At 40.8% G+C, this 24,475-nt stretch overlaps 2 protein-coding genes across 4 annotated transcripts in view; one reads left to right on the top strand and one right to left on the bottom strand.

Moving 5' to 3' along the window:
• The window catches only part of LOC101850638 (tubulin alpha-8 chain), a gene marked incomplete in the record, with an annotated part of 8,953 nt that extends 6,848 nt beyond the window's left edge, over positions 1-2,105 (bottom strand). Inside the window, 2 exon segments of the mRNA XM_013080769.2 lie at positions 630-858; positions 1,971-2,105. Coding sequence (XP_012936223.1) covers positions 630-858; positions 1,971-1,973 — 232 coding nt within the window.
• A 98-nt stretch (positions 2,106-2,203) lies between these two features.
• LOC101864518 (rab GTPase-activating protein 1) overlaps positions 2,204-24,475 on the top strand; it is a 35,123-nt gene continuing 12,851 nt past the window's right edge. The window contains exons 1-9 of one of the 3 annotated variants that reach the window (XM_005095221.3): positions 2,204-2,411; positions 5,843-6,036; positions 6,463-6,799; positions 7,747-7,951; positions 10,650-10,670; positions 16,544-16,730; positions 17,651-17,907; positions 19,350-19,416; positions 22,280-22,382. In XM_005095221.3, coding sequence (XP_005095278.1) covers positions 6,520-6,799; positions 7,747-7,951; positions 10,650-10,670; positions 16,544-16,730; positions 17,651-17,907; positions 19,350-19,416; positions 22,280-22,382 — 1,120 coding nt within the window. In that variant the 5' untranslated portion in view covers positions 2,204-2,411; positions 5,843-6,036; positions 6,463-6,519. The remainder of the gene's footprint in view (positions 2,412-5,842; positions 6,037-6,462; positions 6,800-7,746; positions 7,952-10,649; positions 10,671-16,543; positions 16,731-17,650; positions 17,908-19,349; positions 19,417-22,279; positions 22,383-24,475) is intronic. The other 2 variants (XM_035968938.1, XM_035968939.1) reach the window with 2 other exon arrangements.

Below are 24,475 nucleotides of genomic sequence, written 5' to 3'. Positions count from 1 at the left end.
GTGCCTGTTGGGGGGTCGGTTCTCTAATGCAAACGATTGCCCGACTCGCGGCCTTGAAAACAAATGCGTTTGTTTTTTAGGGTCACCGTCGGCTTCGTTGGGTTTGTGTCTCGATGGTCGCTTTTCGCCCTCAAACAATCTGACTAGCCTCGCCTACCAAACCAAACCGAATCGACTGTGCAATGGGCACTTTGAAACGAATATAACACAAAGGAAACAAAATGAGCTGATTAAGAAGACAGACAACAGACCTGACACCTGAAGGAGAAGACAGCGGGAAGAAATATTAATGTATGCAACCCATGAGCGTGCCCTAAGCTCGGTTGTGCTGCGGAAGTCCTTGGGTCGAATTCCTAATACATGTACATGTACGCCGACGCGTACTTTATTGGACGTTTATGAACATGACTAGTTTTGCTGCTGCTGCTGTTGTTACACTGTATTTTTGTTTAATTTGCTTTTTCTTTCGACTTTTTTTTTTTTGGGGGGGGGGGGGAGACTGTTCATTCCCATGGGTACTCCAATTGGAAACTAATGTAGAAATCATAGATCCAGTCACTTTAACTTAACTAGCCGCACGTTGCTGAAACGGCTGTACAATTAGCTATTGCCATATTATTATGACTCACCCACACAGGTGGGCTCCAGATCAATGAAGGTGGTGCGGGGCACAAACTTTCCGGCGCCTGTCTCCATGAAGAACGTCTGGAACGAGTCGTCTGCCACGGGGCAGGGGCCGCAATTGTTGTAGGGCTGGAGACCGTCGGGCTGGAGGCCGTGCTCCAAGCAGAAGAGTTCCCAGCAGGCGTCGCCTACCTGAACTCCCGCCTGACCCAGGTGGATCGAGATGATCTCACGCTGAAAAGGATGGGCGGGGTGGGGGTGGAGGACGGGGGAAAAGAGGAAGAAACGGGGATGTTGGGAGAGAATAGAGCGAGGGGGTGAAAACATTGAAGTGAGATTGCTGAGAAAGCAAAAGGGCGGAAGATTGAGGAGGAGGAGGAGGTATATTATGAGAAAGATGTTTCGTTTCTTTCTTTTCTTTCTTTTTGTTTTCGTTATTCAGTTGACTGGTCAATGTGTAACTCAAATACAACTGTGATTTCAGAGTTCATGCTTGACGCACTTTCAACACAGACTCGGTATTAACGTTCATGTGAGAAACTTAACCCACTTAAACTGCTACCTTTGGGTTTCTGTCCTTAGTGAAAATGGTGAAATGGTATAGGTGTAGCGTCCTTATCAACACAGTTAGGTTATTTAAGCAGCGGGACCTCCAAGTTTAACGCCCTTCACCGAAAAGACTGAGGCAAGTTGGAAGTTCGTGTGAAGTGCCTTTTCCAAGAATACAACGTCGGACCGAGCTGAGGCTTGAAACCCCGAACCAGCAATCTCACGATTACGAGTCCGGTAGCCTAACTACTAGTAGGCCTACTAGGCTACAGACGTCCCTCTGTCCTAAGTGGCGAGACCAAGAGTGAAGTACACATATTTCGTACATGTAGTTGTAGTAGATGTTCTCATAACCCGTGAAAAAACTCAAATACGGAAGCCAAGTAGCCTACATGCATTTCCAGCTTCCAATTTATCTTAAAATTAAAATAATACGGTCCCAGTACATTTGGAACAATCAAAGCACCAGAAGCTACTTGAACTTGTACCGATTTGATTTTAAAAAACTAGATCTAGAATCTAGATCTAGCGTTTGCACCTTCCGTCTTAGAGATGGTACTAGAATTCTACATGTGTATTGGTAGATTTAGAATCTAGATCTAGATCTACTGGTCTACAGTATAACACATAGATTCTAGATTCTATATCTAGATCTATTAGATCTAGATCTAGAAAATCTATATCTAGAATAGATTCTACCGCATTACACAAGATGGAAGCTATCTCGCTGATAATGGGCAGCCAGCATATTGCTTCCAAATTTTTGTAGCACTTTCAATTTAGAAGTCCAGTTTTACCATGATCAATCTTCCTCGGTCGTCTGAGAAGGAAAATAAAAGTGGTGAGGATGGAGTAACGGCTCCTCAACCAATTTTTCTCCATTCAAACCCGAGGACTTCTTGGCGGTACGGAAGTAAATGAAATGGGTCACCGGGGAAACCCGGAAAATGCGTCACAGCTGATTCACTTTCCGCGAAGGTTTGAGGAAGTGACCCCTATGACCCGAACTAGGAAATATTATGATGACGTCAGAAACATAGACACAGACGCCACCTACCTCCATGTGTAATGATTGTTTTGACGATGTACAGGATTATGCCGGAAACATAAAATATTGGATATCAGTTTGTTCCTTTGCTACCTTCGATTTCTACCCTTCTTGTTGTGCCCTAATTCAGCATTGTCTAAACCCATAATAACGCGGCCTCGACGCTCAGTAGGAGAATGCACGCTGAGAGGTATGACTGGACTGGATCTTTATAGTCTATAAGATTCCCTGGGCCCAGACGCAGCACAGAAGATGGGCCAAAACAATAGAGATCTTGATCTCGTCTAAAGGCTCGACCTAGCTAGAACTAGAATAGACTAGCCCCCTAACGTACAAAACGCTGCTGTCATCGCTCATCGTCTCAGAAATCTTACGATAACAGTGAACAGCTTACCGATATAACCAAGATTCGAGCTTGGTGGATAATAAGCACTTCACTATATAATACGGTTTTAGGCCAACTCTCTACCCTCCTGAATGCTTCCTGGCTATACTCCTACCTAGACTCTACCTATGTAGATCTAGATTCTAGATATATAGATCTAGATCTAGATCTCCTCTATACTTTGTCAAAGGTTATAAATTTAAGCAAATAAAAGATCTCTGCAAAGAATTCAGTGGGGTGGGACGGGTTGACGTACCATCCTTACGCATTATTACGCTGATTTGAGGTGGGTGATGTGAGTCAGATGAGATTGGTCTTATGTCTTACTCTAAGCTTGTTTTGTGTTCTACTCAGACTACTGAAAATTAAACCTAAAAAATGGGATTTCTTGTTGTGCTACTGTTTGTTGAGTATGATGTCAGCCACACATGGAGAAAACTGAAAGCATTTACTTGGGATTAGATCTATAGAGTCTAGTTCACTCTTGATTGTGATGATGACATGATCATCATTGCCATAGAGATGTCCTATAAAATTACAAGGAGAGGTTTGCTTTTGGGGTGATCTTTGAGATCTGCACAAATGAATAATGATAATATTCAGACTTGGTGGATTTGATAGGTTGGTCTAAAGTAAAGATTAGGAGTAGGGTAAACTCTCTAGGGCAAGGGTTTCCCTACAGCCCACAGCGACCCCATCAGCCCATCTCTTCATCTCTTACTTCTAAAGTAGGATGGTTAGAGTTGTAGTTCTCTGTCAGAAGTATCAATTTGGATTTAGATCTAGATGTAATGCAACTCTTTCAGATTCTATTTAAAATTCATCTTGGTTTACAGTTGCAATTTATTGATCACTTCAAGAGCAAGTGATGGTGACGTGTCAGAATGAAAGAGAACTGGTGACCTTTCACAAGTTGGAAATTTTTTAAAGGCCAGCTCTATTCGGACTCGAGTCCGAATATAATTTTTATCTATTCGGACTCGGGTCTGAAAAAAATGTTTTATTTATTCGGACTCAGCTTCTAAATGAGTCTTGTAGGTGTAAGGAGGTTACATATAATTCATAACTGTCGTCGGGGGATTTCACATCACCAGAATTAGAAAACTAGAATTGCCTACTTCCTAGGATTGTGTAATTGTGTCAAAAGCCAAAAGACTGCACTTTCATTAGATCTATCTAATGGCAATGTTTAAGTACACAGTAACCGACATTTCAGGGTCTTTCCACCACTACAGCATCATCATTACTTCCACCACTATTTTTCTTTCCATGTGTTTAATTTCATTTTGTTGTGTGTTATAGTTTTTCTGTAATAATTTTATATTCTTTTATCATATCGCACAAAACCGACAGCTGTTTCCTCTTCCCCCAGTGAGCCAAAGAGTGCGAGATTACTACGCGCAATCTCATTGGTCGACATAATTAACTTTTGCCCCCTGGCAAGGTCAGCTCAACTTGATCGTTCTATTCATACCAATGATGCAGGGAGGGCCAGTTTAGACTTAGTAACTGGATATATTAAAGCTCAAGTATCGACTGTTATCATTATAATCGAAACAATGTCCGTTAATGCTGGAAATATTTAGGAACAGGGGTCGGAAATCGGAACGGGGGTCATGCTGGACTCAATTCAGAGTCCAAATATTTTCTATTCTATTCAGACTCGAATAGCCACTTTGTTTTTAAAATGTCTATTATTTTTGTTGTGTCTGAAGCAGCTCAATTACTTAGTCTTTCATGAGGAGGCAACATATTTTATTTATTTTATTATTCTATTCTTAATGAAGGGTTGAGTCTCAAAGTTTAATTTTGACCATTAGAAATACAAAGGAGTCTGCTTAAAGCGAAATCAGGAGGAACACTGGATTTTCTTAGGTTTTGCTGTTTTCGGTCAGAGAGGTTGCTTTTATGTCAATGTTTGTTGACACCATAGAGTATGATAGAGTTTAGAAAGAGCAGCTTTCTATAGTTAAATGGAACATTTCGCTTTTTGAAACTTTAATCTCATCGTCTTTTTTACTTTTTGTAACTCGACTGCAATTTTAGCTGCAGGATGTAGGACTCATTCTAATGCTTTCTCTTTGACACTTTCACTGGCTTAATCTGCCGAGCTGTCACAAAACAGACGAAAAAGCTGATCAGCACATTATAATGATTGTACTGTTCTTCTCTGCCCATGGCTAGAAAAGTGAAACCTATTACCAGAGACATCATGAAACACACCACATACTCAATACTCATCATGTGTAGGGCCTATTGGATAACTTCTCAGAGACAATTATTGTCTCAATCAATAGCCCATGACCAACCGAAGGCCCATTGATGTATGTATGTCGTGATAAACATAGAAAAGCAAACAGAAGGCCTACACTGGTGATGCCTCTCTATGGCCAGCAATCAACAACGTTACAACGTACACGTGTGTTCTCGTATCTTTTCTGTTTTGCTTGTGAAACGCGGAAGACTTGATGATTGGCTTTCCTTGAGGGTTGCTAGTGAAGATTTAGTTCATACCCTCAAAGTTCTTTTCAATTTAGAAATGGGAGCATTTTGGCTAATTAATTGATTTTTCTTGGAAAGACAATAATAAGAAATAACTCCTCTGCAGCTAAGTGGTAATGTAAATATATATACTTTGTCCTACTCCTGCACCACTTGTTGTGATGATAGGGGGATCTCATACTGACCTGACATTTAATTGTTAAACCCACCTGACTAGTGTTGTTTGTTTGTTTATGGGGGGTGGGGACAATTCAACAGTATTGTTCAATTGTTGAAGGTGTTTGTTTGTCACAAGTGAGAGTAAGTAATACTGACTATACCTTAGCCTTTTGTCTAGATATCCTAGTGAAATTGACACCTTTCTTGCACTGCACTCTTTGGCATTAAGATAATTTTATCAACTGCGACACCACAGAATGTGGTCGGTGGTTGGCGGGTGCTCTGGTGTGATTTGCTTCTTCTTTCCTATCAAACATCTATCGTCCTTGTCTCCCCTTCTTCTTTTTTATGTTTGTTACTCTCTTGTAACACCTCTAATCTTCTGGTGCTCATATGGCCTATGCAGTTGCGAGCGCTGTAAAACCTCTACTAAAACTAAAAAACAAAACAATAAAACTTTTTGCCAGTTTAATGTTTAATCAGCTGCTGACATTAGGAGGATTAAAGCGTAAAATATGTAGTTTTCTTTCTGTGGTGATAGAGGGTGTGTATATTTTAATGTTCTTCTCTTTCAGGAACCAAGTAAAAGAAATGTTCCCTCTTCCACAACAGATGTGACACTGGGAAGAAGCTCTAGGAAGCATCACTCGTCTTGTATGCATGCAGACCATTGACCTTTACACATTGGAGTTCCAGATTACCGTTAAGTCACAAGTTTGATACAGACTTCCCACTTTTCTTCTCCAGCTGCCGTAGAATGATGTTACAGGTGAGTTGTTAGTTTGTCTTCCTGTTCTGAAGTTTGCCTTTCTGTAGTGCTGGATTAGCTGCCATAGAGAGACAGTAGTTGGAGGTGATAACAAGACATAATATAGTCATATTGTCCTTTGATAAATGGTTTTCACTTTTGTCAGGGTTGTTTTGTTTTGTTTTTGTTGTGAAAGTAAACTCAATTTTGGAAGATAGAAAAAAACTGGTTGAGTATTAATTTAGAATTAAACCTGTTTGTAATTCTATGTTTATGTGACTTATAAATGTTAAAGTAAAAGCCCCTTTGTCTTTGTTTTTAAAATACCTCTTCATTTTTTTGTTGTCCTTGAATGAGATTTTCTTGTGGAAAATCATTATGTTCGTTTGTTCATGATTGAAGTGATTGTAATGTTATGCTTTTTCTCCCTGAAACTTTCTTTGCCAGGGTGCAGCCCAGTAACAGAGCCAGGGTTTTGCGACCAAGTATGTCCTGGCGAGCAGCATGGAGGACGCTGTGAGCCGTGAGTCCGTCACCTCGTCGACCAGCGAAGAGTTTGTGGTTGTGAATGGGGAGCCGCGTCTAAAGGTGGCGTCAGACGTGGAAGACATCACAGAAGAGATTGCCAGCGCTGCGGGCCACGAGACGACCAGCATGTCTGAGGGTGCTGACGTCAGCGAGCCCTGTGAGCATGTGATCCCCGGGAGCCAATCGGTGAATATCCTGAGCTCAGACTCCATCCTGGAAAACTACCCGGAAACACCCAGCGAGGAGGACAGGCCAGGTAATCAGTCGAGAGGGGGGGGGGGAGGGGTGCTGGTAGAGAAAAAGACAATTGGGGAACCTGTTTTTGTTTTTTCCATATTATTTATTTATGGAATATTGATATTTGAACTCTCAGGATTTTTTGTTTTTTGCTATTCCTTGTGTTTTGTTGTGTGCGTTTTGTGGTAATTATTATTTTAGAAAAGCTAACAATAGTCTCAGCACACCCATGGTTCTTTGCTCTTTGAAAAGCCAGAGATTTTATTAAAACACACACTGGTCATTGTGTTGCCTGGAAGTAAAAGTCAGGAATCTTGTAGCTTGTAACAGTTACCTTGTTCTAAAGTTACTGTGTGTTTTATATTGATATGTGGGAGATAACAAATTAGAGGAAAGTAATTTCTGTGTGTGATGATTAATGTTTGTTTATTGAGAGACTGCTAGAGTGATGTGTGTATGTTTGCTAATTTTGAGGGAGCCAGCAATTTTATGTGTTTTAGTCTTTTACTCCAGTCAGGGCTAGTATCTTTGTCTTTTCAAAATGATTGGTTTGTTGGTGCTCTGGTGTGCTCTGCTTCTTTTACTTAGACTATTTTCCTTATCTTTGCATTTTGGCGCAGCACAGCCATTGGTAATCTTGTGGACTGACCCTGAACCACTACTCAACAGATGTATATTTTCTTCGTTCATCCAGTATGCCTTTCACTAGCATCTGTTGAGTATCTGGCTCTTTGCCGCTGCCTTTAGAGGATTTGAGTTTTATGGTGGGAGAGTCGTTTTGAGTTTTAGGGTGGGAGAGTCGTTTCTTTTTTAATCGAGTATCTCTGTCTGTCTGCAGGGATACTGTGTTGGGTTAACTGGGATGGGCCTCAACAAGCAGGGTCAAAGACGCCCACTTCTTAAATGATATAAATTATGTCAATGGGGATGTGTAAAACTAACAATAACGTTTATATGTGTCTGCAGACCGGGGTCGCTCCACATCCCTGCCCATCATTCCCAGTGGTGACTGCACCATCTTCAATGGTGTCACTTACCTGGGCTGCGCCATGGTGAACGCGCCACGCAGTGAGGTGGAGATCTACCGCAACATGTCCGTTCTGAACCAGCACAGCCAGATGTCTATTCCCGTCGCCTTGTCCGTCCCGGCCACCTCGGAAGGCATTGTCAGGTCAGTGGGAGATGTAAACTGGTCACCCCTCTTTCGCTCCTTCACCATATTTCCACTATATGTTATTCTGCCCCAATGCCTGTTTTCAGTGGTTGTCAGCTCATGTCAGTGGTCAGTGTTCTGTTATGTCAGTCTTTATGATTTCATTACAATGTCAGTGTTTAATATTCTATAAAGTCAGTGTTTTATTATTCCACGGTATCTCTTTGTTTATATTGTATTATTGTGTATGTAATGTCAGTGTGTGATGTCAGTGTTTATTGTTTGACTTTTGTGCGACAGACTTGTTCTTCTCATCAGTGTTTTTATGTTTGGTAATTTTGGCAGTCCGATTCTTCCCCACCCCCACCCCCCCAGTCTTGTCTCATCAGTCCATTTTGCATGGCATCTCATTAGTCTAGTCTGTTGTCCATCAAGGAAATGCAGATGGAAAATCTCACATATCTGGCTGGTGAGACTCTAATACTATTGGGACCAGTGATGTGAAGTGTGTTGAAATGTGTATTGTATGCATTGTGATGTGTTGTCAGTTTTTATTTTGTGCAGACAAATGAGATTCTTGAGAAAGAAATTATAATGAATATTGTCTGTTTGCAGTGAGGATTTGTCCATTTTTAGAATTTGGTGGAAGGGGGGGTTTTGAAGGTGCTGATGGAGATTTTTGATTGGTGATCACAAGTGTGAGGAATGAAGGGATAGGAAAGAGCAAAAGTACATCTTTCACGTCACCAAAAATTAGTATGTGTAGCATGAAAATTTCTCTTCCCGCTAGTTCGAGGGATTCTCTGGTAGTGCCTATTTTATTTCCTCTCCTGTCGGTTTTGTCTGAATATTTTGCTTTGTTCAGTCAGATATGTACTTTTCTTGACATGTAAAATGTTATGATTCTCTGGACCCTCCATCAGTAAACCATTGCCCAATAGCAGTGTGTACCTTCCCTCATATTATTGAAAACTTTCCATGAGAAGTTCTTTTTCACATTGGATTCTTTTTGCCTCTCTGGCCCCCACCATTTCTTCTTCTTGGTCTCTGATACTCTCGTGATCTAGGGTGTTTTCCTGTCAACTTGTTTAAGGAGCAGCTGTTCCTATCAGTTAATGCAATGCCGCAATGTAGGCTGTAAAGTGTGAATGAATGCTTATGTATAGCTACTGTGTTTTTGGGTTGAGGTTTTTATTTGTTCAAAGCACATTCAGTTTTCATTTCAATGTCTTTTTTTTTTCACCATGTTCCCAGACTACCTTTTGTTCATTATAATTTTATTTGTTTTAAACTTACATTTCACTTTACTTTTTGTGCTTGGAGTACTCTCCCAAGTCCTTGTCGTTAATTTTGCTATTGTCTTTTCTTTCATGGATAAAGACAATTGGTGGGTAGGAAGAGAAGGAGAAAATTCATACGTGGAAGAAATGGTGATTTTTTAATTTATCTCTAGCATACTCGCTGTATTTCACAGTATGTGACTACCTTGACAGTTGACAGGTGCAGTCGTGAACAGAACCTTTCCCTGTGCTCTAGCATACACACTGCCTGCTGACTTGAGGCTCACTGTTTTTATTTACTGCATCACTATCAATAAGAACATGCCACTGTCTGGATCCCAAAGCTCAAAACACCACTATCTTCACACAGTGCACCAGTTTTCTATCAGTTATATGTCAGCACAGCATCTAATTCGGATTCAACGCAATAAATTAATTGAACTTAGAAATTGAATTCTTTTTAAAAATTATTTCAAGTGTATTTTTTTGTCACTGTGACCTTGACAGTTTGATAACATTTCCTTTTTTTATGTTCTTGGCGTCTTTTGTTTGAGTTGTGGTGCTATATGTTTGTTGTGATATGCATTATATAACAGCGTGGAACCATGTGCAGGACAAACTCTTGTGTCGTGTGATGTAGTGGCATGTCTTTAATGGCAGATTTTTCCTGCTCACACCAGTTCCCAGTCGGAGGATGCCTACTTTAACTGTAATGCTTTCGGTCTCACGTTTCTGGGATGTATGATTGCTTGTATCTAGAGAGCTGAGGGACTGAGGATATATCCAATTGTTAAACCTGCAATTCTTGGCTCTTGTCTGCGCTCTTTGTCGAGTATTGGTGAAACTTATTCAGATATTTCTTTCAAGCTAAAAACAAAAATGACAGATTCTTTTAAAGACAGTGTTTATAGGTCTCTTTTAGTTTGTGATGTTTTTGTGTTTTTGCCAACAATCCAGTGATTAAAGGCAGATCAGCTCAGTCAAGAAGTCTGCTGTTACGTAACGAGTGTTCTTTGTCCTGTATTTGACTGTGTTCATGCTGAAGCATCCTCACCGGTTCTTATTAATCATAATGGAAATGCTTAGTCCGTGCCTCTTGTTTTCACCTGCGTTTTCACCTGCGTTGTCGCCTGTGTTTGTGTGGGCTTGAGAGATACATGTGGTTCTATTGGCTGAGACTTCAGACTGAAAGCATGTGTTTTTAAGCTCTCATGTTGTCATCTAGTGAGTCTGTGTAGTGTTCTTTTTTTTTATCAATATGAAAAAAGATAATCTATCAATGATGTTTGATGTGTTTTATCATGTTTTTATCATGTGTTGTCTTTCATCCTTTTTTTTTCAAGTTATAAGAGAATAATTAAGATACAGCTCTTCATTTTTACTTTGTTTTTTTCCCTTGGATTTCATGTGTTGATTTTTCTCCTTTGTTTCTGCAGCAAAGGTGGAGATCTATTGCGGTATGCATGATCTTGTTTCTTCCTCCACTCTTAATTAGCTGTTGTCTTCTCAGCATTGTCACTTTTTGTTTTGGTTTGTTTTGTTTGTTTTTTTGGCTCAGTCTTCTACCTGACTGGACCTTGTTTCCCCTCTCCTCATCCCCCCTCCCCGCTGTTCATGCTTTTGAGAATTTGTCACCAGGTAATCATTATATATTACTTGTATGATCCAGCAATATCTTTAGTTGACTGTGTTTGCTTCATCCAAAGTATATAATGCCGTTTGAAAATAGGTGCTAAAATTCTGACGTGGTAGTATTGCTCTGTCTGTGGAGATCTGTGACCTGTCACTACTGTCTGTCCATGTGACCTACTCTATGCCAGACTCTCAGAAGCATGGTTGTATTCACTGCTGCATTTGGCTTCCTTTTCTGACCATTTATAAAAATTTTGTCTGCATTTGGGTTGTTTTTTTTTGTGTGTGTAAGTGATTGATGGTCGCCAGTTGTAGAGCATACTTGTTTTACTCTTTCCTGCTGTCAATTTCTGTCTGTCCACCTTGCTTTTTCCTGCACTGAATGGCTGTTATTGTGTCGATGTGCTTCTCTTTACTCAAAAAAACTGTTGGGTTTTCTTCATGTGTGTTTTGGGTGAGTTTGAAATGTTCCAAAAGTTTCCCTGCATTTAAGTTTGTAGGTTGCTTTTCTTTTTTGCTTCATTTCCAGGCAGTTGAGTGCTGTTTTCCTAGGTTCCCATAACCTTTATTGTACTGGCCAAAGTTTCTACCATTTTGACTTTTGCCCCGGCAGCCTGCTAAGGAATGCCTGTTGGTCTTTGAGTTTCAACTGCAGAAGTGTTTTTTTTAATACACGGCAGCATGCTCATTAGAGTGTTTGTTCTGACCTTAAGGGACACTGGCCAATTTTTAGCTGAAAATGGCCTTCAGGGGTAAAGACATACAAACTGAAGAAGACCTAAGCCAAAGGGATTAGATGCTTAGTTTTTAACTCTTTAACTCCAGAATTATTTTCCGTGTTTTGACGGAATTTTTTCCAGATCTTGTGAAACACCATACGAGGCATTCTCGAAAAATATTCATGAAATGTCTAAAACTGTGTCAAAGTGAAAGTAGAAGTTTATACATTTATCCAACTCTTTCGAGTCAAAATAAATATATTCAGATTGGTAAGAGATTGCATTGGCAGTAATGCTTCATGCACTCTGCGATCTGACAGGATGCTGAGACTGTTCACTCAGTGACCGGGTGAGTTTCACTGGACGCTCCCTTTGTCCACTTGGGGTTATAGAGTTATCTGCATTGGGATTAAAGATATAGTAAGAAACGTGAAAGAACTCCTAAGTATGAATGGTCCAAATCTTCATGGGGAAGGTATTTTGACACGAGTTGTATGTTATGTGAGTCCTGTCTGAAAGCTTTGTGTTACTTTTCCTTCAGTTTGTTCTGTTTGGTTTTGTACCACTAACATAGCACGTATGTCGTTGTCGGCTGTAAATATGCACAGTGATGTTGGATGTATTTTATGAGAGTTTTAAGTTCTTTTGTTATGAATTTTTCTTTCTTTAACAATGTTTTAAAAGTTCAGTAGCCACTGAAGAATTTGTAAATTAAAAGTCAGAACAAATCATGTATGCAGGAAACCTGAACCAAGGCCTTGTCGTGCCCTCTAGTAGTGTAAAACCACCAGGACTTTTTGGGTAGAATAAGGCATTTAGATTTAGTGTTCCGGGGCAGCACAGGAGGTGTGAGTGTTTATTTTGTGTGTGTTTGTGTGTGTGTGGGGGGGGGGGGGGGAGATGGTAGTGTTTTCTGTCATATTTCTGTAGTATTGTCACACATAGCGGTGACTCTGAGGAGATGGAATTTTTTGTTAGAAATATAACTAGATTCCATATATTGTCTTTTGTTTTAAGATTTTGCATGCTCAGGCTAGTGAGGGGCTTGAAAGGGTGTTCTGTAAGACCCATACAATTACCAGTAACCTGGTGATGATAAAAGTTTTTACTTTTAATGGGGGGGGGGGTCATTCTCAGAACTCGGGAGCAACAAAATTTGATGATGTTTAGTTTGATGCCGCTTAAACTTATGCTTTCTGAGTGATATTTCGTGTGTGGTAGTTCTATGTTCTGAAGTCTCATGCCAAAGTAGTCCATGTACATCTATACTTTACACCTCCCCGCCCCACCCATTCCCATGTGCACACATATGACAGTGTTCTCCCTCACACAATGTACTACACTTGCTGGCAGTCTCTGTTGTTTGGTCATGTCCTGTCTGGTGTCATCAGAACTCAAGCCTGCTCTCTCTCATTGTCTTATGACTGATGTAAAGACCAGGCTTCGTGGTCTCCTCTTATATATCTGTCCAAATGAAAATCTTGTTTTCCCTAAATTCTGTCTCATATTCCAATGTATTTTCACAAGTTTGATTTTTGTTGTATTGTTTGTATTGTTTTAATTATTATCATTTTTTAAATTTGACTCTTCAGTTTGTATGCCTTGTTTTGTTTTCACTTTTCTTCGGTCTTGAAAATTCCTGTGATTGCGTCGGTATCTGTCAAGGAATCATCAGAGGATGTTTTTTTTTTCTCGCAAATAGCGAAGTTTTCTGCAGTCTGCGTGCATCTATTGAAAATTAGTTCTTTTTATAGAAAAATATTTTCCATCAAGTGGTCCACTTGAAGCTTAATTTGGCTTGAGAGCATTTAGAAAGGAAGTGACTTAGTAGTGTTGTTTGAGCTTTTGCTAAGTGTCGTAACACAAATGTATCCTGAAGGTTTTGTTGGATGGTTTGAAAAAACCAGAGGACATACTGAAGTAGCCACTCAGCCCTTTTTTGCTGTCATTTGTCATTTAAAAGAAACAAAAACATCAGCTCAAAATGGCAAAGAGACAAGTTTGTAAGTTTGTCAATTACAATTCAGTTGAGAGATGATTGGCTGAAAATTAATCTCTTTGTCTCAGTCATGGCTTCCTTATATACTTGTGGAAACCCAAGGTTTGTAATTTTTAAATAACTAAGCAGAAGTATGCTGCAAGGGGAAAACTTTTCATCGAACATCTGGCATCAAATAGAAATGAACAGTTTAGTCTCCTTGAGGTTACTGTTAAGTTGCAGCTTTCAAAGATTGGCCAGGGGTGCTTGGAGTATGCCTCCCGTTGTTACTATTTCATAACTCCTTTATGTTGTTTCCGTGTAGTAGTCTTGCTTTTTCCTCATGCTAAATGACTGCCATTGGGTTGATATACTTCTCTTCCTCAAACAAACAAATGAACAAAGATTGGCCACTGAGTTGATGCTTATGAAAATGTGAGTTGTTAGAGGGCACCACTGCCATAATTCCTTTCTTTCCCTCGGGTGTTTCTTCGTGTCTCTCTGATTTTTTTCCCAGCTCTTATGACCATCGTCACATGGATGTGCTTCTTTTTACTGAAACAAGTACTCTTGTGAATTCTCTTCTTGTGGTTCCGTACTAGCATTATTCACCTCCTGACCGGTTCTTGCTGCCCGCATCTTGTTTTCCCCAGCCGGTCCTGGAAGAAATTTCAGTGTCTGTGCTGTGATGAGGATTTTTTGGGTCTCAACTTTTCTTCTTTTTTTTAAAATTGCATTTATTTGTGCATTTGGTTCCCCTGATCGTTTGTCTGTTTGAGTTTGCTTCATGTCCCTGTTTTTCATCTCACCTCCATATATATGATGCTACTTATGTGTATGCTTCTTCGTTGGTTCTGCTGGTAAATGTTTTATGTTTGTGTCCTCTGTCCACGTATTATTTTCCTATTTCTTTTTCTAGCTTGTGTAATAAATTTTACAGTTAAACAGATATTTTTAGTTTTTTCATATCTAAAGAGTGGGGATCCTGTTACTTTTTCAGTAGCATCTCTATTGCAACAGTTTGGCACTTCATTATTGCTCATAGAAAACATGGGTATGATTCCCAAGTTATGGAGACATTTTTATCAAATATTGCCATCTTTGCTGGGATGCAGTATTTCTCTATCATGGTTGAAGTCACCCACCTTGTATATGATTAAAATTGTTTCAGTGGGAGTCATCTGACATTTATAATTGTTTTTACAATCAATATAGCTGCCTCATGGTCTTCACCGCCTGTAAGGTTTTCTGAGATTTGATGGTGTGTCCTGAAAAGTTCAGGATTCGTTTTATTTTCATTCAAACAAATAAGTATGATTTTATAGTTGACAGCGTGGTATTTAGTGTCAGGCAGAAGGGAGGGTTGGAAGTTTCTGGCAAAAACAAGTCAGTTTTACATTTTGTATAATCTTGTGGAGCAATTTGAACATGTAGCCATAATGTCTGACTCAGCTTGTTTAAGGTTAGTCATGGGTTTCTGCGTTATAGAACAGTCAAAATTGTCAAAGAAGGCCTCCCATTGTCGAGGAGAAAAGTGGTTGTCTTAAACAGGGCGATGTCTTACACAGTGTTATCATTTTGTTTTGTTTTAAACCTGGGGGGGGGGGATGAAAAGTAGCCGGTGTTTTATACTGGTGGCCTTTAAATCTGATTTGAGTGTACTTGCGCTGTATATACCTTCTGTCAGGGTTTCTTGAGTCAAATCCCCCTACCTCTGAGCTTCTGCTTTTTTTTTAATTGCCCCTTCTCTCCCTGCACTTATCCCCTTCTCACCTCCACACCCTGTTGTACAAATCCTCTGTGCCCAAATACCCTTTTGCTGCAGACCTGACACATAGTTCTCCTTTTCTCACATCATCGTCTGTTGGGCACTGCAGTTGCACTGTCCTTGTTAGAAAAAAACTAATGGTTGACCTTGCTCATCTTACATCTGTTTTTGCTTTTTCTGCCTATCCTTTCGTTTTTCCCTAATATTAAATGACAGCAAATGAGTTGATATGCTTTTCTTTATCTGAAACTCGAAGAAACAAACAAAACCTACAGCTCTGTCCACTGGTCCTGTAATGAGTGATACCACCGCACCAAACCAGTCCTTCACACTCCCCCCCCCAACATACACACTCCCTGTGTCCAGGGTTCACTATCTGTGCAAGGGCTGATTGGGTTTCCTATAGGCTCAGTCTCACCACAAGTCAAGACTTGATGTGGCGACGCCCCCCTTGTGTTGTGATGTGTGTTTTCTATACTTGAAGAGTTCTCTTATGTATAAGAAACACCTAAATATTGACTGATGATGACTTTGCACGTATGAGTCATCAGTTAGCCAGCTTGGGTCTTCCCTGTTGAGAGGGATTTGTGTTTTTTTGTATGAGTCTAGGTTTTCGTACTTCTGAGAATGATACAACTTTGTGTATTGTGACTTTTTAGGTTCATGAAAACTGCAACTGTTCATGCTGGAGTGAGTTGCTTACATATTGTACATCTATGGTAGTGATTCTACAGATTTTCTAGGCCAAACAAGACTGGGAAAAAAATAACTTGAGTGGTTGGAGGGTGCCTGTGGTATCTTTTACTTTTTATTTTCTTTTTTTTCTTTGAGCTGACAAGATTGGAAAATTTTTTTAGATATTCAGGTACCTTTTTATTTTTTTGAGACGCAAAATTACTTTATAAAGTGACTATATTTTAATTGTTGAGAGTGGGACTTTGCAAAAAGAGTGTTTTGGGGTTTGGTAGCTGTTTTTTAATGGAAATAACAACGGCAAGCCATAAAATGGAACTCAATCAGAAGATCGCTCTCACATTTCCAGTGTTTCTGTTATTTTTGGGGTCAGTTGCTGTGCAGTTTCTTGTGCCACAAGATGATTGTTGTTTTGGTATAACTAGGACTTGGGACTGTCAGTGTGCCTGTCTTGGACTCAACTACTAACCTGCTATGCTGACCACCACTTTTCTTACCTTCTTTCCACTCATGCTGATGGCTCTCGTTTTCTCTCCTCAGACTGCTGGAGCCAGCCAAGCCAGACACGGATATCGCCAGCTTCCGCATCCACCGCATCCTGTTCTGTGCCCGCGGCCCCAGCGAGACACCAGAGCGACAGTGCTTCGCCTTCACGTGTAGCCACGGCGACAGCGCCGAGAACGCTATCTTCCAGTGTCACGTGTTCCGCTGTGATATTCCTGAGGCTGTGAGTTGCTGGTTTTGTGTGTGTGTCTCTGGTTTATGTCAGTGTCCTTGGCCGTCCATGTGTCTCCCCAATAATTTTTCCCCAAAGGAGATCCAAAAAGTCATATTTTAAAACAAATGGGGTTTGTTTGTCATTCATGCAGATGATGTAACAACTCTGTGAAAACATGGAATATTTTTTCTTAGTCTGTATGAAAATCTTTACTAGTAGCTTAAATGTCAAAAGCTGCACTAAATGTGATTTGATGCCTTTTTCAAAGATGAGTTTGACGCATGGGACTTTAAGCATAACGTACTCATGTACTTGGTATTGTTTATCTCAATCTTGCTCATCCTTTTTTTGTACATAAGCAATCACTTATTCATGCCTGCATACACACACACACATATTCACTCACACACATATGCACATACACACACACACACACACACACACACACACACACACAAACAAACTCAAACACTGTCTTTATCTCCCCTGTGCCTCGGATCTCCACTGCACTGGACAGAGGAGAGGAGGATCCATCAAATTTACCCATGCTACTAGCAGTTTGTTCTAGGGAAAGATACACTGTGATAGTAAGGAAAATAGAATTATACTGTGCATTTATTCAATTACTATTGAACCTGCCCAAGACAACCAACCATTGTCAAGGAGAGAAGTGGTTATCTTAGACAGTTGGTCCTCTTGAACAGTGTCGTTATGATATAGTAAAAACACAAAAGGGGGGGGGGTGAAAAGTGGTTGTTTGTACAGGTGATTGTCATGGACAGATGTTTGTAAGAGGAGGATCGACAGGATTTATTTGCAATTATGGCACAATTTATTATAACATTTTTGTTTGGGAGAAATTTTTATACCATATATACTTACTGTGAAAGAATACAAAGAGCTTGAAAGATGCGCCTTTTCCGGTACAGGTTCCAAAAATCCTCTACTGTTTTGCCAACACGTTCCGCCGGGTGCCGAAACCCCACAAGCCACCAGGTGGCACCACCAGCAATGCCGAGCTGGAGTTCTCCTTCTCTGTCAGCTTGGACTTCCGCGAGGATGATGGCAAGGGCAACTACTCAGCCTGCCCCAAGGACAAGGATGTGTTCAAGTTTAGGTGCAACACGGAGAAACGTCTGCAGATCTCGGTACAGCAGTCGGGCCCCCACGACCTCAGGATTGAGCGGTAAGTACAGATGTATAGCAAATACAGCAGAGATAGGTAGCAAAGACGCACAGACAGATAGCAAAGACAAATAGCTTAGACAGATTGCAGAGACAGATAGCAAAGATGCACGGACAGATTGCTTAAACAGATTGCAGAGACAGATAGTAAAGATGCACAGAGAGATTGCACAGATGTGTAGCAAAGATGGACAGACAGATTGCACAGATATGTAGCAAAGATGCACAGAGAGATTGCACAGATGTGTAGCAAAGATGGACAGACAGAGAGCAAAGACAAATAGCTGAGACAGGTTGCAGAGACAGAGAGCGAAGTTAAACTGATATCAAGGATGCAGAAACAGATTAGCAAAAACAGATAGCTTAAACAGGTAGAGGAGACAGCAGTCAAGTAGCAAAGATAGGAGAGATAGATAGAAAGACAAGCAGCAAAGACAGATAGCAAAAACATTTGACAAAGGCAGCAGGGACTGACAGCAAAGGCAGGTAACAAAGTTCAGCTTCCTTTGGGCTTGTGTCCTATGCCTAATGCCAAGCTGCTGGAAGTCAGTTTCTCAATAAGTTGTTCCTTTTGGTACACAGTATTTTTAATTGGTGCCAAAAGAACTTGAAACTGTTTCTGTCACGCAACCGGTCAAATTTCTGGTTTTGAGACATTCTAAAGGTGTATATCGTCAACTTTGCTGTTGCAGAAACGGCGTTCTGCCGAAATTTAATGTAAGGGGAAAACTCTCCATGAAGTATATATCGTTGAATTGTTAGAGAGTTACTTCACTGTCGCTGGTAAAGTCTTGTTTGGCACTCTAAATGAGGGGAGAAAGTATCACTTTAATTGTTATCAACAGGATAAGAGTTGGGAAGGGAACTGGTCCGCGGTTTGGTTGTTTGCAACTCTGAAAGACAGAGTCAAGTGGAAGTGGAGAGTGAAGGGCTTGGCCTCTGATGTCTTTAAAAAGGATGGGTAGTTAGCAGGTGCTTTGGTTTAGTTTGCTCCTTCTTTCCAATCAAACATCTATCGTCCTTATTGCTCCTTCTTTTTATGTTTGTTACTCTCTTGTAACACGTCTACTCTTCAGCATTTATATGACTTGATTGTGTTGCAAGTGCCGTTAAACACTTAATAAAATGAACTTTTGAAAGGACTTTGGATGAATTGATGCATTGTAAGATGTTCCCTCTGTTCTTTGAGGATGTGTTTCTGTTGAATGTGTCTGTTTTGGCAGGATAAAATAACTGTGCAATGCTGGATGCAGATGGTTGGTTGGTGCTCTAGTAGGTCATACATTTCACTTTTCCTTTGGTTTTTCTTCATCAGCCGGGCTGTTTTCCTGGTACTAAATGACCAGTATTGTTTTGATGTGCTTCTCTTAACTCAAACAAACAGTTTGAGAAGGGTTGGATGTTCCTCCTACTGAACTATAATCTCTTCTTTCTCCCGTGCAGGTGCTTTGGCCTACTTATCTCCCCTGGTCGTAATGTCCAGCACAGCGACATGCAACTCATTGAACTGGTGAGTCCCTCTGTACTGTCTTGTTAGTCTCATTCTCAGACTGTCATTGTCCATTGGGTTTGTTGGCTGGTTCGTACTCTCTCATACCTGTGTAGAACACACATGTACGCGGTGCCTTTCAACACATGCAAACACAGACGCGGACATGCGCACATACATACACACACGTACTCTCACATACACACACACACACACACACACACACACGCACACACACACACACACACCTATCCACACTCTCAACAGACACATGCACCTTTTTTCACACTCATACACACTTTCATGTGTACAAGTACAATCACACTCATTCACCCGCGTAATCACACCACACCTGGCCTGACATGTGCACTGACAGTCGTGCGCGCGCGCGCGCACACGCACACACACACACACACACACACACACACACACACACACACACACACACACACACACACACACACACACTCACAATCTCTCTCTCTCTCTCTCTCTCTCTCTCTCTCTCTCTCTCTCTCTCTCTCTCTCTCTCTCTCTCTCTCTCTCTCTCTCTCTCATTCATATATGTATGTGTGGTTGTGGTTGAGTACCAACATTCTAGTCTGTCATTTGTCTCAGCTTCAGTAATTGCTTTGTAGCAGAGTAATACTGTAAGAGAAATAGGTGATGAGATGTCAGCTTTGTGTCATGTCCTGCCTCCTTGATGTCTCCCCACATTTCTTACTGTTCTTCTTCCTCATCATAATCATCATCATCATCATCATCATCATCATCATCATCATCATCTAATAGCAGAAAACATATTGGAGACTGAACAGGTATATTAAATAAATATTCGACGTTTCGCCTATTCTTCCTTCGCAGGAACATAATATGGAAGGGAAAAAAACGCCATAGCAATGAAGCGTTCACTATATGATGTTTTGTAATGGTGTGCTGCAGAAAATATTGGAAAGAGCAGAAGCTCAGAAAAAGAAAAGCTAACTAATTACTGAGGTTATTGGCTTTGCCATGGTCCTGGCTGAGTGTATAGATAAGTTTAAATTAGACGCACATAATGTTGAAAGCTCATGCAAAAAAAAAAAAATCATTATCATAAAGCACCCCCCCCCCCCCCCCAAAAAAAAAAAAAAGAGCACAAGCCACAAAGTCTCTATTGACCTGGTTTTTTCGTTTGTTTCATTTAGACTCATTCTTGATTGAGGCATCTCTGGGCAAACAAGAGAGTTCTATGGCCCAGAATGCTGTCATGGTGGGAAGAGGGGGGGAAGAGGGGGGGGGAGAGGGGGGGATTAACAACAGGAATTTAGTGAGTTGGGTTTTTGGGGGGAGGTTTGACTGATCAGATCAGATGACGTTTGGGCTGGGGGACACACCGGAGTCTGCCTTTCACTGTAACCTTTTGATGTTGTGTGGCTGACTGGATAGAGGCATGCTTTGTGTGCTGGCCTGTATGAAGTGTGTGGACTGTGTAGTGTGTGTGTGTGTGGTTACCTGCAAGAATGAAGTGGAACATGGATGCCATACTTCTGATTGGGATGTCGTTACCTGTTCTGTTGGGATAGGATTTCTGTAATGTTCTAACCTGAATGTTTGCTCCATGTTCGTGGTGACTGTCAGCTAGGTAGGAGTGTGTGAAATTTTACTTTTAGATCATGCTAGTAGGGATAAAGAAGACGGCTATAATTTTATTTTGATTGTTCACCTTGCTTTATACATAAGGCCATGTATTTTTAATTCTAAGAAAGTAGATAATCTTTTTGTTTTTAGTTCAAATTCTATTTTAAAAAACAGGGATCCATTGTTGTCGAAAGTCCTTTAATTTAGTGTGAAAAATATTTGCTTTCAATACTGAGACTATGATGATGGTTTATATGATGATATGGAAGGAGGGAGGGAAATAAAGGGAGAGAAAGAGATTACAAGAGAAGGAAGGATAGTCTGTATTATAGGAGGAGAGAGAAGAGGAAAGGGTACATTATAACATGAGGTTTGATTATGCAAGCTTCCCATAATTGAGATGCTCTGCACTATATGAATATGTATTAGGAAGACAGCGTCACTAGTAAATGGTTATGATAAGACATAAGATATTTGCCTATAATGTCTTAGTGTATGGAGAGATGGCAATGATAAGCTTCTTTTGCCCTTGTCAACTTTGTCAGAGATTTTACAGTCTGTTCACATTCTCCTCATCACTAGATAAAAAGGCTTTTTTCTATATGAGCGCCAGAAGATTAGAGGTGGTACAAGAGAGTAACAAACATTTTAAAAAAGAAGGGGAGATAAGGACGATAGATGTTTGATAGGAAAGAAGAAGCAAACCACCCCAGAGCACCCGCCAACCAGCCACATAAAAAGGCTTTGAGCTGAATGGGAAATTTCTTTTCTTTGTTCAACTCTCTCTCTCTCTCTCTCTCTCTCTCTCTCTCTCTCTCTGTCTCTCTCTCTCTGTCTCTCTTTGTCTCTCTCTCTGTCTCTCTCTCTGTCTCTGTCTCTCTCTCTGTCTGTCTCTCTCTCTCTCTCTCTCTCTCTCTCTCTCTCTGTCATTTCAAAGTTCACTTTTTTCTCATTGTTTCACAAATAAAGCAATCTGTAAGAAATTGTGATAAGGGCTAGTATTATCTGTATTATGCAGTTACGAGCGCCGTTGGCGGGTGCTCTGGTGTGGTTTGCTCCTTCTTTCCCATCAAACATCTATAATCCTTATCTTCCCTTCTTCTTTTTTATGTTTGTTACTCTCTTGTAACACCTCTAATCTTCTGGCGCTCATATGACCTTATGCAGTTGCGAGCACTGTAAAACCTCTACTAAAACAAAACAAAACAAAAAAACACTCTTACTAAACTAACTAAACTAGTATCACCTTGGTGTTGTTGACCAGGTGTCGATGTCGTATGCTGCAGACAGCAAGGCCTATAACATCACCGGGCACTGGGACCCCTCGGAGAAGTGTTTTGCCATCCTCAACACAGAGACGGAGAAAGGTGAGTGCTACCTACTCTTTATGTCTTTGTGTTCTCACACTTACAGGGTAGCTTTTTGCCTCACAGGCACGCAAGCACACACACACAGTCACACACACACACACACACAAGCACACATACTGGCATACCCATGCATATATATACATGCACACTCACATGCACACACATGGATGCACTCGCGCGCGCACACACACACACACCACACACACACACACACACACACACACACACACATACACACACTCACACACACACACACACGCACGTGCACCCATGCATCTCTCATAAACACATGCACACACAAGCACACACCCTTGCGCAGATGTTGCAATCACTAAATCTGTTCCTGGTTAAGTGTGGTTTGCTCCTTCTTTCCTGTCAAACATCTGTCGTCCTCATCTCTCTTCCTTTTTGTGTTTGTTATGCCCTCGAAACACCTCTAATCTTCTGCACTATAAGACCTAATTTTAATTGTGATGCAAGGGACATAAAACACTTACGTAAATCTGATAAACAAAAGCCTATGCAAATGACATAAAACACTTGCCAAAAGGAGATTGACAAAGATTGTGGCGTCGGTGGCCTAGTGGTTAGGTTCTTGGACTCGTAACCGTAAGGTCGTGGGTTCGAATCATGTCAGGGACCCGACGTTGTGTCCTTGGGAAAGGCACTTTACACGAATTTTCCTCACTTCACCCAGGTGGGAATGGGTACCTGGCTATGGACAGCGAAAGATCTTGTCAGTTTGTTAGTGTTTAAGCGCTTAATCAGCTGCTTGCACTGTATGCTTCCCAGGAAGCTGAGGAAGCTGAGGAAGCTGAAAATGTTTCGGAGTGTTCTATGGTCTGCTGGGGTAATAATATAGTGTAAAGCGCATAGAGCCTGCTGTTGAGCGGAGATATGCGCTGTAAAATGCTATTTATCATTATTATTAGATCTATATGCAAGGGACATAAAACAATTGCCAAAACAAGATTAACAAATATCTGTATCCAAGGGACATAAAACGCTTCATATAACAAGATAAAACAAAGACCTTATAAAGGAACCAGTAAGTAGCTAAAGAGACAGTACAAGGTTCCCACGCGGTCAGACTAATTAGAATCTATGGGGTTACAGTGGGGAAGAGGTAGAAACGGGCGGTTAGAGGATTCCACAACTACATCCTCCTTCTTTTCATCTCTTGTTTCTGTCTGTATTTCTTTCTCTTTCTCTGCTTTGAGTAGCCATTGTGGTATCTGTACCCAAACTAGACTTGTCTTTTTCTGTCCGTTTTTGTTTATTTTTTCCCCTTACACTACACTACATGACCTTTAATGCATGTGTGTGTGTGTGTGTGTGTGTGTGTGTGTGTGTGTGTGTGTCTGTCTTTCGTCAAACCAAACCAGGAAGTAGGTTATGCCCAAGCTGTCAGGAAGTAAATTAATCGCAGGAAGAAGATCAAAAACTGTCAGGTCAGTGACAGCCATCACATAGTGGGGGGGAGGGGGAGGGGTGCTGGGGCTGATAAGGTGGCTTGGAGAAGGGGAGGGGGAAGGGATGGAGCGTTGCTATTAGCCTGGCTATTGTTGCAATGAGATAGGAGGCTTCAGAGAAGAAAGTTTGTTGCTGGTGTGACGTTAGTTGAGGGAGAGTGATCGGAAGAGTCAGGGTCGACTGAAACATTGATGCTGTTCTGATGGTGAGGATTTTGCTTCAGGGGGGTATGGGTTGTTTTATTGATATTATCTCTTTTTGTCTCTCTCTCTCTCTTTCTCTTTCTCTCTCTCTCTCTCTCTCTCTCTCTCTCTCTCTATCTCTCTCTCTTTTTTTTCTCTTGCCCTCTCACTCTGTTCTCTTTCTTTATCACTTTTTTCTTTTTCTCTCTCTTTTTCTCTTACTCTGGTTCTTTCTGCTCTCTTCCTCATGTTTTTAGTTCTTTCTCTTTGTTTTCTCTGTCTCTTTATTTTCTCTTTTGTTGCTTTCTCTTTTCTCTAATTGTCTCTCTTTCTCTTTCTTTCTCTCTTTCTTCTCTTTACCTGTCCGTGTTTTCTTCTTTTGTCTCCCAGTCTCTCTCCTTCTCTCTCCCTCTTTCTCTCTCTCTCTCTCTCTCT

Source organism: Aplysia californica, unplaced genomic scaffold, assembly GCF_000002075.1.
Source record: "Aplysia californica isolate F4 #8 unplaced genomic scaffold, AplCal3.0 scaffold00098, whole genome shotgun sequence".
In the NCBI taxonomy this organism is placed as follows: domain Eukaryota; kingdom Metazoa; phylum Mollusca; class Gastropoda; order Aplysiida; family Aplysiidae; genus Aplysia; species Aplysia californica.
The sequence above is the reverse complement of the archived record's forward strand: the minus strand, read 5'-3'. Positions and strand labels throughout refer to the sequence as shown.